The sequence below is a fragment of the Ambystoma mexicanum genome, chromosome 14 (genome assembly GCF_040938575.1).
Source record: "Ambystoma mexicanum isolate Mex_15411 chromosome 14, UKY_AmexF1_1, whole genome shotgun sequence".
NCBI lineage: Eukaryota > Metazoa > Chordata > Amphibia > Caudata > Ambystomatidae > Ambystoma > Ambystoma mexicanum.
The window spans coordinates 446102234-446114916 of NC_090940.1; the positions used below are offsets into that span (position 1 = coordinate 446102234).

The 12683-nt window shown below is 49.2% G+C and overlaps 1 protein-coding gene across 3 annotated transcripts in view; it reads left to right on the forward strand.

Annotated features, from left to right (window-relative positions):
* Positions 1–12683, forward strand: part of KTN1 (kinectin 1) — a 3101875-nt gene that overhangs the window by 913014 nt on the left and 2176178 nt on the right. For all 3 annotated transcript variants that reach the window (XM_069637667.1, XM_069637665.1, XM_069637666.1), the window contains one exon: positions 2241–2278. In XM_069637667.1, the coding sequence (XP_069493768.1) occupies positions 2241–2278 (38 nt within the window). The remainder of the gene's footprint in view (positions 1–2240; positions 2279–12683) is intronic.

A 12683-nucleotide genomic window follows, 5' to 3' on the forward strand; every position in this document is an offset into this window, starting at 1 on the left:
ATGTCTTCTCAGTTGTTCGTCAACTTTAGACTTGTAAATCAGGGGTAGGCCTTGTCTAAGGCTTCCATCTCCACGTGGCTCTCCGGCTGCATCATGCACTGTCATCGACTGGGTAGCAGGCTGCTGCCACGCCAACTAAGAGCCCATTCCACCAGAGCCATCGCAGCAACGACAGTGTTTCTCTCTTATGTACCCCTGTTCGACATATGCCAAGCTGCTACGTGGAGGTCCACGCACACCTTCACAAGGTTCTACTGTGTTGACAGATTCCAGGGAGGAGTCCCGAGTTGGCCAAGCGGTGCTACGCAACCTGTTTGTTTGAGGTGAGTCTGTTCCGAGGTGAGTGTTATTGCTTCTGTTGAGCCTTGCCACCTCCCGTGGTTGTGTATATGGACTGCTGTGTAATCGTTATTCATGAGCATGTGAATCCATGCTAGAGCCCATGCTGGAGAAAGGTTTAAGTTACTCACATGTAACTATTGTTCTCCAACATGGGTCTGGCATGGATTCACATGATAACCCTCCTTCCCCGCTGTGGCTCTTCTTGGTTCATACTGCCACTTTACATGCTTACCAAATCTGAAGATGGCCTCCAGGGGTGGATCTTGGGGAGAGAGCTGTCATTGGATGGGGGCAGTATGACCCTGAGTACAGTGATTGGTTTAGAGGAGAAATACATTTTTAAAGTGAAAGGGAAACAGTTTTGTCTTTTACAGAGGATTCCCGGCCTAATGACGGGGAATATTCATGAGCATGTGAATCCATGCCAGACCCATGCTGGAGAACAAGTTACAGATAAGTAACTTGTTCCTTACAGGTAAGTCACTTAAACCTTATACTGATGTGGAGTCGACTAGGCATAATTCTGGCTTAAAAATATGTGCCATTTAAATGGAAAAATGTGCACCTGCCTGCCTACTTGGAGAAGATGCAAAACAGAGGGGGGTCTGGGAAACTCTCTACCAGCACAAACACAGCCCATCGACTTGTTCATGGGTGAATGACCCCTTGGGAGAGTCTCAACCAAGTCTTTAGCTCACTGTTCTTTTCACAGAGAAGAAATTTCCCCGCATATCAGTCTTTGTCCTGCCCATGGGCAGTCCAGCACCGAAATGCTAGGCAATTCTCCTCTGAACAAGAGTACCACAGCAACCCCATACACGTGTTTCAGCCTTGTTGGGCATCATCGGTGAGTTGAAGCTGTGCCTCTCTAAGAGTAGTGAGCAAGGGGTCCACGTCTGGACTTGGTTGAGACACTCCCATGGGCCATCTACCCAAGAACAAGTCAATGGGCTGCTTTTGTGCTGGTAGAGCGTTTCCCAGACCCCCCTCTGTTTTGCATACCAAGTAACTTTGGGTCTCACCCTAAATTACCAGGGGAATCAGACGTGGACCCCTTGCTCAGTGCTCTTAGAGAGGCATAGCAGGACAGCAGTATGTTTTGCATACTTGGAGAAGATGAATGGTATGGAAAATGTGAAGCACTTAAGACTTCGACAAAATGGAAGGAACATAACTGATGATGCACACATGTTTAATATTTTTTTTTATTCTTATTGAATTGCTGTTAGCCCCTTATTATTTGAGGGCATTCTAAATGTAACCCAGGTGAACAACTGTTTCTTTTCTGTAACTAGATGTATCGAGGAGATTGAGTGATTGGAATTAAAAGTGAGAGTAATTGTGGTTGTCTTTCATTTGTTCTTTTTTTTTTTTAATGAATAATGCAAAAAACGTGTGTTTTATACCTACTGGTTGCTTGTGAGTAGTCTGTACTTTTTCTTGGAGTGTTAACCAGGCTGATTGTCATATGGGTTGTCAAGCATGATTTTGCTGATCTTCGCTCCTGTTTTTTATGTGGTGTAATATTTGGTTTAGAGAAATGTTTATCAAGTATTATCTTGCGCTAGGCATGTGTGCGATCATGCACTCCCTTTTCAAGATTCAGGTCTGCCTCCATACCTTCTCATCCGTAGCAATAAGTCTAATTACTGTCCCAGTTAAAACTGAGTAACGTTGTAGTAATCACATCTAATTGTGACAGAATAGTTCTTATTAGATTTAATTACAGGAGTGAGATATTGTTAATAAATCCTTTTTCTTGTTTATATTTCTCTTTCTGAATTCATATGAAATGTTAACTGTATTGGCACTCCAAATGCCTAAAATGTACTCAACGCTTGTACTGCTGCTCATGTGAATACTCTTGGACTTAATTCTTTTTTATATATACCATACAGGCTGCTGCTGCACATGCATTTGAGCAAATGCAAAGAAGGTAATATGAAAATCTAATCTGTTGGCTAAATTGTTACTACCTATTGCAGTCTATATTTACACAGCAATGTTCCATGTTTGTATGTATACTTGTATCACTTGTGCAAAATAAGTAAGCTTGCACATATTGTGTTTTTGCATCGTGGTGTGGAGTAAGAAATGGGTTTATCCTGTGTCATACTCCATATGTGGCTACTCTCTATTGCCCCTCACTACCACGCCTCCAGAGCCCTTTTAAAATGTTCCAAAAACAGATTGCTAGAAATCCCCCCCCCCCCCCCCCCCAACACTTGAACAGGTTTGAGATAGTCTCATGGCACTCACGCCTCAGTTTTGTCCCTTCAAAGAGGTGTATCCTCAACTTTGCCTCATCCTTGGTTTTTCTTTTGTTACCAATATATTTTTTTGCCTGTACTCAGTTTTTATTAACTGTCTCTCATACGGCTTGCGGGGTAGAGGGCAATAATTTGAAATTTGTGGTGGATATTTTCCAGTCTTTTCTGCCATAGGTGGTGTATCCTGATGTTGGTATTCACAAACATCTTAAAGGTGTCTGAAATGTGTCTTTCCATTCCAGATCAGGTATGTTGTTTTCATACCTGGGGCTCAAACTGGGTATTTAAAATGGAAGTACCTGATCTTGTTACACCACCTTCTGTCTGAAAACAAAAATTGTGGAATTTGTTTCTGCATTTTGCTGCATTGCAAAGCTTACTCTCCATGTGATGAGATTGATGGATTTACTTACAATCATCTACAGAATAATGTTTGTGTGGCCATAAAGGATGTCTAGCATGCCACCAGGATAGCACAGACAGTAAAGAATGGGTCCAATAATGGCCCACACCATCTCTGGTGTTCTTATTGGAGGACAACAAAACTGCTGTTTGCCCAGCCTATCCTCGGTTTCCATGGCCAAGACTTAAAATAAATAATATATATATAGATCTATTAGAGTGGTAATCATGATTCTTATTGGGTGTTGGGCGGGGGGGGGCAAGGTAGGTGTGTACACCATAATAGCTGGTTTCGTTTTTACAACAAAATCAGCATCTTCATTTTAGGTTTATTAGCAGTTTTATTATTTTCCTAAAATGTGTCTATTTAGCTCTGATTTCTTAAGGCAACCTGGGGTTGATGAGGCTCTCCATAAGGATTCAGCCAGCGCATCCATAAGGTTTGACTATTCAAACTCCTGCCTCTTTATTACAGCAGCAGGTGGGCTGGGGGATGTTTTGGGGGTGATTTAAGTGAATAAGTGGTAAGTGAGGAGAGTGGAAGCAATGAATGGATCCATGGAAATCGACTTCAGTCTGCAATATCCATCTAAACTGCTGAGCATAAATATGCCAACACCACTCTGCAGTCAACAATGAACCAAAAATAGTGTAAGGGTGCAGAAGAAGGAGACTAACACACAGGTGGCATAGTGATTGCTATAGACTTTTATTCAGTATAAAAATAAAGAGAAACCCCATCTTTCCCTATATCTATGAGGGGTGTTCCTCCCTCAACTAAAGTTATAATGGGTCTGTCAGGATGTCTTTGTAACTTGGAGTCCGCCGCCTGGTTTTAAAACGTCCCTTTCGATGGGATTGTGTCCTCCGACTTATTCCACGTCTATGACAGGTAATGACCAGCTGTGCTGCTTCGGAAAAATTTTCGGCGTAGGCGTCCTGCATCGATGACATCGACACTTTGTCCCTAGAGGGCCTCCATCGAGAGTCGACGTCACTGGATGTTATATATATAGGACGCACGACACCCGTAGCCTCAGTTCTGTTTTTTCCGCAAACGTGTTTGCTTCAGAATCTGGGCACGCTCGATTCTTCTGCTTCGAAAGCGATGTCTTCATCTTCTTCTACCCCGAAGTCGGGCTTTAAAAAATGTCAGGACTGCGATTCGAAAATGTCCATCACGGACTCGCACAACATCTGCCTCTAGTGCCTCGGCGAAAGCCACGCCACCGATGACTGCCAGTCCCTAACACCGAAGGCCTTGCGGGAAGGGAAGAAGAAATCAAAGGTAGGTAGGGTGCCCAAAGCACACAAGTCGAAATCCACTGGGCTTTCGACCGACGACTCGAGGAGCGACTCTCCGCGTTGGCGAAAGTCCAGGGGGGGGGTCTCGGTCGCGGAGTGGTTCCCACCATTCCTCTGACTCTTCGAGGCATTCTTGGAAGCACCGTCACCTGTCGCCTTCCCCGTCCTCGTCGGAGGACTCCGCCAGAAGGCGGTTGACTTGTCCCACCCCAAGTCTTTGTTGCCGGCCGAATGGGATGCATTCCGCCAGCAGATGACGGCGATTTTCGAATCGCAAGGCACTTTTCCGTCCGCGCCTTCGAAAGAAGCTGGCAGGGAAGGGGCTCGGTCCACCACTCGCACGCCTTTGGGCTTGGGCGGTCGGCGCGATCATCGGGAGCAGTCGAGGTCCCGCTCAGACAAGGAAGATCACTGTAGCGGTGCCAGGTCCCGGTCCTCGATGCCATAGAGACTGGCGGATCCTGTGAAGCCTTTGAGGAAGGCGTTGACGCCGTGTCCGTCTAAGGGCTCTCTCAGGGCTCTGCCCTCAAAGAGGTTTTTGAAGCTGTCGGCGCCCTCGACGCTGATTGTGGAGGATTTGCTGGAGGTGCCCGGGAGAGCTGTGGAACCTCTGAGGAAGGCTCTCAGTAAGTCTGTGAGGCCTGTTTTTGAGCCCTTCTCTGTTCCTCCACCCAGATTGGATTTGTTCCAACCTTTGGATTATATTTCAGAGGTGGATGAAGAGTCTGATGAGGAAATGGTTGTGCCTCCTGATGTTCCTGATGACTTTTTGTCTGGTCATGTTAGGCAGAAACCTGTGCAATTCCCTCTGGGACCACTGCAAAAGGTTTAAGACTACAGGTGCTTGGCAGTAAACCCACTTGGTAGCAGTCTGTACCACACAGATTCACTTGGTAGCTGTGGCTGAGCAGTCAGACTTCCCTCAAGAAGAGTTAGGCAGTATACAGAGTATTCACAATAGGTCAGAAAAACACAGTAGAACAAGTAACACTGACCAGAGCTTGGTGTAAAAGAGATATAATTATTTATTTAAAACCACATCTAGTAAAACACACATGCACTAAGGTTAAGCAGTTAAGAAACACGGTCACTAAAAGATATACACTCCCTTAAAAGAATATTAGACAATTCTTAAGTAAAGCCCCACTTATTTTCAGACAGCGGTGAGCGCTTAACGCAGATGGCACTCTAATAATTTGTTTTAAAAAGGGAGAGAAAAGCAGTGTATAATTTGAAACAGATCCCAACGCTTTCACAAGAACACAACAAGAGAGGAAGGCAAAGTAAACCGTGAAGTTAGAGTTCAGAAGGCTGGATCCACTTTAAGAGGATCAGAACGAAATGTGTCCAAGGTCACACGGTTGCAGTGTACAAAAGTCTTGAAAAGGTTCAAAAAGAGTTGGACCAAAGAAAGGGACCAGTTAGAAGGTCATGGCGGCCAGCTCAGTCCAGAAGGTTAAGGGATTATTACCTTGTAGCAATCTTTAGAAAGGGAGGCCTGGCGGACACAGTACCTTAAAGTGGTGAGAATACTCCAGCGGGGGCAGTTGTTCCTGGCAGCGGATGCAAGTCAGTGCTTCGGCCGGGGGAAGAGAGAATTTCGTCGGGGAGGAAGGCAGGAGTCCGTTGCACTGCCAGGGAAGAAACCAGCCGCAGAGTTCTCAGGTAAAAGGAGCGGTCCTTTTATTCGCGGTCCAGTGGTAAGTGGCTATCCGGTTGCCGGTGTGCTTGGCACGGGCAATTTGACCGCAACACGTCCTGGGATGCGAGGAAAATAAGGTAAACTGGTTGTGCCCACCAGTCAGGGGAAGAAGCCTCTCCAGCCGGGAGATCTTCTCTGTCGTCGGGAAGTGGTGAGTCGGTTCTGCAGGGCTCCACCGGTGGTGTCGTCGTGGTAGGTCGGCTCAGCTTCTCCCTCTTCGGATTCTCCGGTCCTGTGGCGACTTCTGAAGTTCCAGTCCCCAAAGCCCTGCTTTTATGCAGCACACCCCCATTCACTCAGCCTAGCTGTCAATCAAACATGCTAAGTGGTGAGCCGGCCGGCTCTCCACTTGGGCCAATCACACAAGAGTGCGACTTGGGTTACCAAGGTAACTCAGTCCAGGGTGCCTAAACCCCCTCCTATACCCCCTGTGGTACCCAGACAGATTGGCACCACTTTTGGAGGCTTCTGTGGAGAAGCCCGCCAAAAAGTGGAACAAAGGGCTCGACTTGGGTTGGAGTCACAGAAGAGAACACAAATGCCATTTTAGAATCTAGTCCTGGCAAAAAATAATTATTAATTAAATAAACCGGCGGTATATTCGAGGCTATGAGAATTAAATAAAGTTGGTAGCCTCAAACAATGGTAAAGATATATTCGCGGTCGAATATAAATAGTAGTATCCACTGCCACCAGCCAAAACTCGATCAGGGGGGACGGAGACGTGCCCCCTCGACTAACAGACCCCGGGGCAATCGAATTGCCCCGACCAGTACGTCCACAATATGATGGTTTGTACCGGTTTCTGTTAATAATTTGGGACTAGTAAAGCCACTGGTGACTTTGCATGCCCTGGGAGACAGTCAGTCCCAGGGTATGGAGTCTATGGTGGGGTGCCATTATGACACCCCCGTGTCACTGCACGGAGGGAGCTGTGTAACACACATAGTAAAAACACATGAGACCCTATGGAGTAAAGGACCCCATAGCCCATAAAACACATTAACAGTCAAAGGAACACCATAAATCAGGTCCAAGAGTGGGAGAAAGAGTCTCACTCTTGGCAGGAGAAAAAAACAAACTCCAGAAATCCAGCAAAGCTGCTGGGGGACTCACTAGGTTAGGAAATTCAGCCTAAAGAGAGAATTCTCCCTAACAGTCACAGTCAGATGGAAGAACTCTGTCAGTCCTTGTATGATCCCAGTGGTCTTGACACTTCTCCGGAGGTGGAGTTTGGCAGGCCTGAGCCTGGGACGCATGCCGAATCCTATAGGCGTCTCATGTCCAGGGTGACGGAATACTTTGGGTGGTCTGCTCCACCTTTTGATTTTGATCAGGATGATCTGACGGACATCCTGGACCAAGGTCCACCCACTGACTCCGTGTTGCTTTTTCACATGGCTTTGCAAAGAAGCGTGGCTGTGGCGGCTTGGGCTGCTCCGGAGAGTCTCCCGGCAGTTGGTAAGTCGCTTCCAAAAAAGTGCCGCCCAGCCAGTTGTGACCCCTGCTACTTGTCGACGCACCCTACTCCGGAGAGTTTGGTGGTGCAGGCGGCTACGGCCCCAGCAAAGCAGGCTGCGTACCCTACCATCCCTCCTGATAGGGACGACAAGCGCTTTGACGGTTGGGCGAGGAAGATATTTTCTTCTGAAGGTATGGCTTTGAAGGCCGCCAACTCAGTTTCTGCCTTGGTGAGATTAACTTGCACTCTGTGGAATTGTGCATCTTTGGCGGCTGAGCTTATTCCCGAAGGGGAAGAACAGGATGGTTTCCTGGCCCTCTTGCAAGACGGCAAGGATGCCATGTGTGAATCAGTTCAGTCGGTCTGGACATGGCAGACTGTCAGCCGGTCCATGGCTGCGAGCACCGTGATACGCAGGTTTGCGTGGTTGCGGAAGTCGGGGTTTGCTCCTGATATGTAATCCCAGCTTCTCAACATGCCCTTTGATGGTGTCCATCTGTTTGGCAGCAAGGCTGACGAGAGCCTTGAGAGGTTGCAGACCTCAAGAGCTGCAGCAAAGTCTTTGAGCACTGCAGTCCGTCAAACTCCGCCTTTACGTCCTAGGGGACAGCAATGGAGGGGAGGTTCCTTTCGGTGCTACTCTACCTTTGGTAGATCGAGAGGAGCTGCCAGTCAAAGGGGCCACCATAGGAGTACCAGCAGTGGAAAGCAAGGTACTCGAGGTGCCAAAGCTGCTCGGGCAGTTGCCTCTTTGCCCTCAGGCACTGCCGCAGCCGCGTCCGCTCAGTCATGAGGCCATGTTCCATGGTTCGCCGGTAGGGGGCAGACATGTGCAGCATCTTGGAGAATGGCTTGCCGTTACTTCAGATGTGTGGGTTCTGGAGATCATAGCCTACGGCTATTGTCTTCCCTTTCGGTCGAGGCCTCACGACAAAACACCGGGGAAGCTCTCTTTGAATCGTCCGGATCCGCTCCTTGCTCAGGAAATCCTATCCCTGCTGGAGAAAGGCTCCATAGAACTGGTGCCTGTAGCAGAGAGGAACAAGAGATGGTATTCCCCTTATTTTTTGATCCTGAAAAAGGACGGGGGATTGAGACCCATCATGGACTTGCGTCGGTTGAACAAGCTCCTCGGGAAGGACAAGTTCAAGATGGTAACTCTTTCTCAAGTCCTCTAGGTCCTTCAACTTCAGGATTGGTTGGTGTCTCTCGACCTCAAGGATGCTTACTTTCATGTGCCGATTCATACCAAGCACAGGAAGTACCTGAGGTTTCGCGGTTGGCGACTCACATTTTCAGTTTCGGGTCCTGCTGTTCGGATTGACCTCCGCCCGAGGGTCTTCACCAAGCTGATGGTGGTGGTGGCAGCATTTCTCAGGAAAGGGGGGGGATTCACATCTACCCCTACCTGGACGATTGGTTGATCAGGGTGCGCTCTGCAGAGCAAACCCTGGATCATCTGTTCGTCACCTGCCGCTCCCTTCACAAGCTGGGCTTCTCCCTCAATTTAAAGAAGTCCCATTTGATACCTACCCAGCGGCTCCACTACATCAGAGCTGTGCTTGACACATCCCTGGGACTGTGTTCGCCTCCCCAGGTGAGGGCTCATCACATTCTGCAGATGGTGGACAAATTTCAACGTGCCCAGAGTCTCCCGGCGTTCGAGTTCTTGAGGTTGCTCGGCCGTTTCCTGGTGCCAGAGGCCAGGGTGCGGATGAGATCTCTGCAGTGGGCTCTCAAGATGCAGTTGTCAGTTCTCTGGCAGGATGTTGGATCCTGTTGGGATTCCATTCTCAGGATCTTCTGTGGTGGGCCGTCGAAAGGAAGTCTGATGAAGGGAGCTCCATTTTGGCAACCGTGGCCGAAGGTGACGATCGTGACAGACGCATCCCTCACGGGTGGGGGAGTTCATGCCAACAAGTTGACAGCCAGCGGCCGTTGGTCTCCGTCGGAGTCCAGACTCCACATCAATCTCTTAGAGCTGCAGGCTGTCAGGCTAGCCCTGAAGGCTTTTCTGCCATCTGTGCGGGGGAAGAATGTCCTAATTATGACGGACAATACAGTGGCCATGCACTACCTCAACAAAAAAGGGGGGGGCGGGGGTCATTGCCGTTGTGCAGGGAGGAGATGCAGCTCTGGTTCTGTGCCATCCAACAGGAAATTCTGATCTCGGCAGTTCATCTGGCCGGAGATGAAAATGTGGCGGCAGATGCTCTGAGCAGGCAGAGCACGGTCTTTCACGAGTGGGAGCTGGCTCAGGAAGTTCTTTTGGAGATATTTGCCCTTTGGAGAACCCCGCAAGTGGATCTCTTCGCCACCAGTGTCAACCGGAAGTGCGAAAGATTCTGCTTGCGGGAATTTCCTCTAAGAGGAGCCTTAGGGGACGCGTTTGTAGTGGAGTGGTCCTTCCCACTGCTGTACACGTTTCCTCCAGTCCCCGTCATCCCGCAAGTGTTGCGGAGGTTACGGAGGTTCGGTTCCCGAATGATCCTCATTGCTCCGGCATGGGCCAGGAGAGCGTGGTACCCGGACCTTCTCGACATGTCCATCTGCCCTCCATGCCGTCTTCCCTATCTAGACAATCTGCTCTCACGGGAGGGGGGGGTTGGGTTCTCCATCCAGAGGTCAAGTCTCTCAACCTTCATGCTTGGTTTCTGAAAGGTTGAGATACCAGGATTGGGACCTCCCTGAAGACGTGATGGAGGTGTTGCTTTTGGCCAGAAGGCCCGCAACAAAGTCCCTGTACCGTTGCCGTTGGAGATAGTTCTGCGACTGGTGCAGGGTTAAGAATGTGGATCCTTTTTCATGTGACATTGCTGTGGTTCTGACTTTTTTGCTTTCGTTAGCCCACAAGGGCCTGCAAGTGGGTACCATTAAGGGTTACCTGGCGGCGCTGTCAATATTTAAGCGCTGGTCTGAGGACTGTTCTTATTTTAGGATTCCTTTGATTTCTCAGTTTCTTAAAGGGCTGACTAATGTGTTTCCACCTTTCAGGTGCCTGGTTGGGATTTGAACTTAGTGTTGAAATTCCTGATGGGAGCTCGGTTTGAGCCCTTACATTATTGTCCTTTGAGACTGTTGACCTTTAAAACTGTATTTTTATTTGCGGTTACTCCGCTCGCAGAGTGAGTGAGTTGCAGGCACTATCCACTAAGCCACCCTTAAACTGTGTTTCATAAGGACAGGGTTGTCCTTGGAGTTCGTCCTTCCTTTCTTCCGAAGGTGGTGTCGAAATTTCATTTAGGCCAGAAGTTTGTTCTTCCGGCTTTTTATCCTCCTCCACATCCTGGTAAGGAAGAGAGGCGGCTCCATAGGCTTGATCCTAGGAGAGCGTTAAGCTTTTATATTTCACGCATGTCCCGGGTCAGAGTGGACGATCAACTCTTCATTGGGTACGCTGGAAAGCGTTTGGGACAAGCTGTGACGAAGCAGACTTTGTCTCGCTGGATTATTCTGGCTATCTCTGAGTCTTACCGCTTGGCGGGTAAGGACCCAACGGTCGGCTTACGGGCCCATTCTACCAGGGGTATGGCTGCCTCTACTGCCCTACAGAGGGGTGTTCCTATTCGTAACATCTGTGATGCAGCCACCTGGGCTTTGGTACATACTTTTGTACGTCACTACTCCCTCGATTCCATCCGTGGGCAGGATCTGGTCTTTGGCAAGGCGGTCCTTTACTCCGCAATTAGCATTAGCATTCTAAATTAGCATTCTAAATTTCTGTTTTCTAAATTCTTTTCCCACCTCCTTGCATTGGTACTGCTTTGAGAGTCTGTCATAGATATGGAATGCGTCGGAGGACCCAATCCCCTCAAAGAACAAGTTACTCTCTTATCTGGTAACGTTCTATCGATGGGATGGTCCGGCGACATATTCCATATCGCTCCCTCCCTGTCTTCCTCGCTACAGAATTTCTTATGCAATTGCAGCTTAAGTTTCCGCAAGGCTTTGTGTGTCAGACTGGCAGAAGACTGGTGCCACACGTTCTGGGAAAAAACTACAACTGAGGCTACAGGCGTCATGCGTCCTACTTATAACATCCAGTGACGTCGGTCGTCGGAGGAGGTCCTCGAGGGCAGCGTATCGACGTCATCGACGCAGGACGCAGACGCCGAAGATTTTCCGAAGCAGCACAGCTGTGGTGATTGCATCTCATATATATGGAATACGTCGTCGGACCATCCCATCGAAAGAACGTTACCAGGTAAGAGAGTAACTTGTTCTTCTTTTCCCGGAAGACCCAGAGAGGGAGGGATCATACAGATCCTCTTCCCCAGTCACGGGCCCGAGGCTCCACGACCTACCGGTCTTCGGACCAAGGGGTCGAAGGATCCTCCCAGGCCCCGGCGCTGAGAGAACGCAAGGTACTGGTACCAGGAATACTCCTGAGGGGCATTGCTGTATCATCGGGTTCAGCCCCAAAGGGGTACCTTTACTCAAAAGCACTACCAAGCATAAGGCTCCCAGGTCCACGCCTGAGGTGCAGATGAGCATCGAGCAACCGCTTGAGGGCACTCAAGTGCCTGCTAGTGCAGGTACATCGTCGGAGACAGAGTTCCCGCACTTTCCTGCTCAGCCAAACAAAATGGCGGCTCTATGGGGACGAAATGGCACAGTACGCCCTTAGCACTGAAGCAGGAATTCACCCCTAGGGTGGAGAGGTCGCCTGTGCACTCTTAGATGTCGTGATGCAAGGCTTACCCGGTACCTTAATTATCAGTACGTTACACTGAGGCAAGCTACACCAAGGCCAGACAGGGTTCTGGAACGTCTCAGCCCACGGCGCCAGCGCTCCAGACTGCACCCCTCCAGCATGCGAGGTGATGTTCTTTGACAAATTCATGAGCCCTATGAAGTCCATGCCAATGGCGGGAATTCTAAAGGGCCTCATTAAGGAGATGATGCCTCCTAGGATCCCGCACCAGTACAACCTCCAGCCGCGGTGCAAGCTCAGCCACCTCGGTCCCCCGATTCCGGTTCCACCTCCAGCACCACTTCACTCTGCAACCTCCCATGAGGGCAGACACTGCCTGCAGCAGGTCCCAGAGGTCCCTCCACCAATCCCACAAGAGGGCAACGCAAATGGTAATTAAGTTCCAAAGGCTGGGGCAGATCCCCGTTGCATAGATCAGGATGCAGATACAGACGACAAGGATTATGATGAAGAGGCGTCCATGTCTGCACAGGCCTTCCATGACAG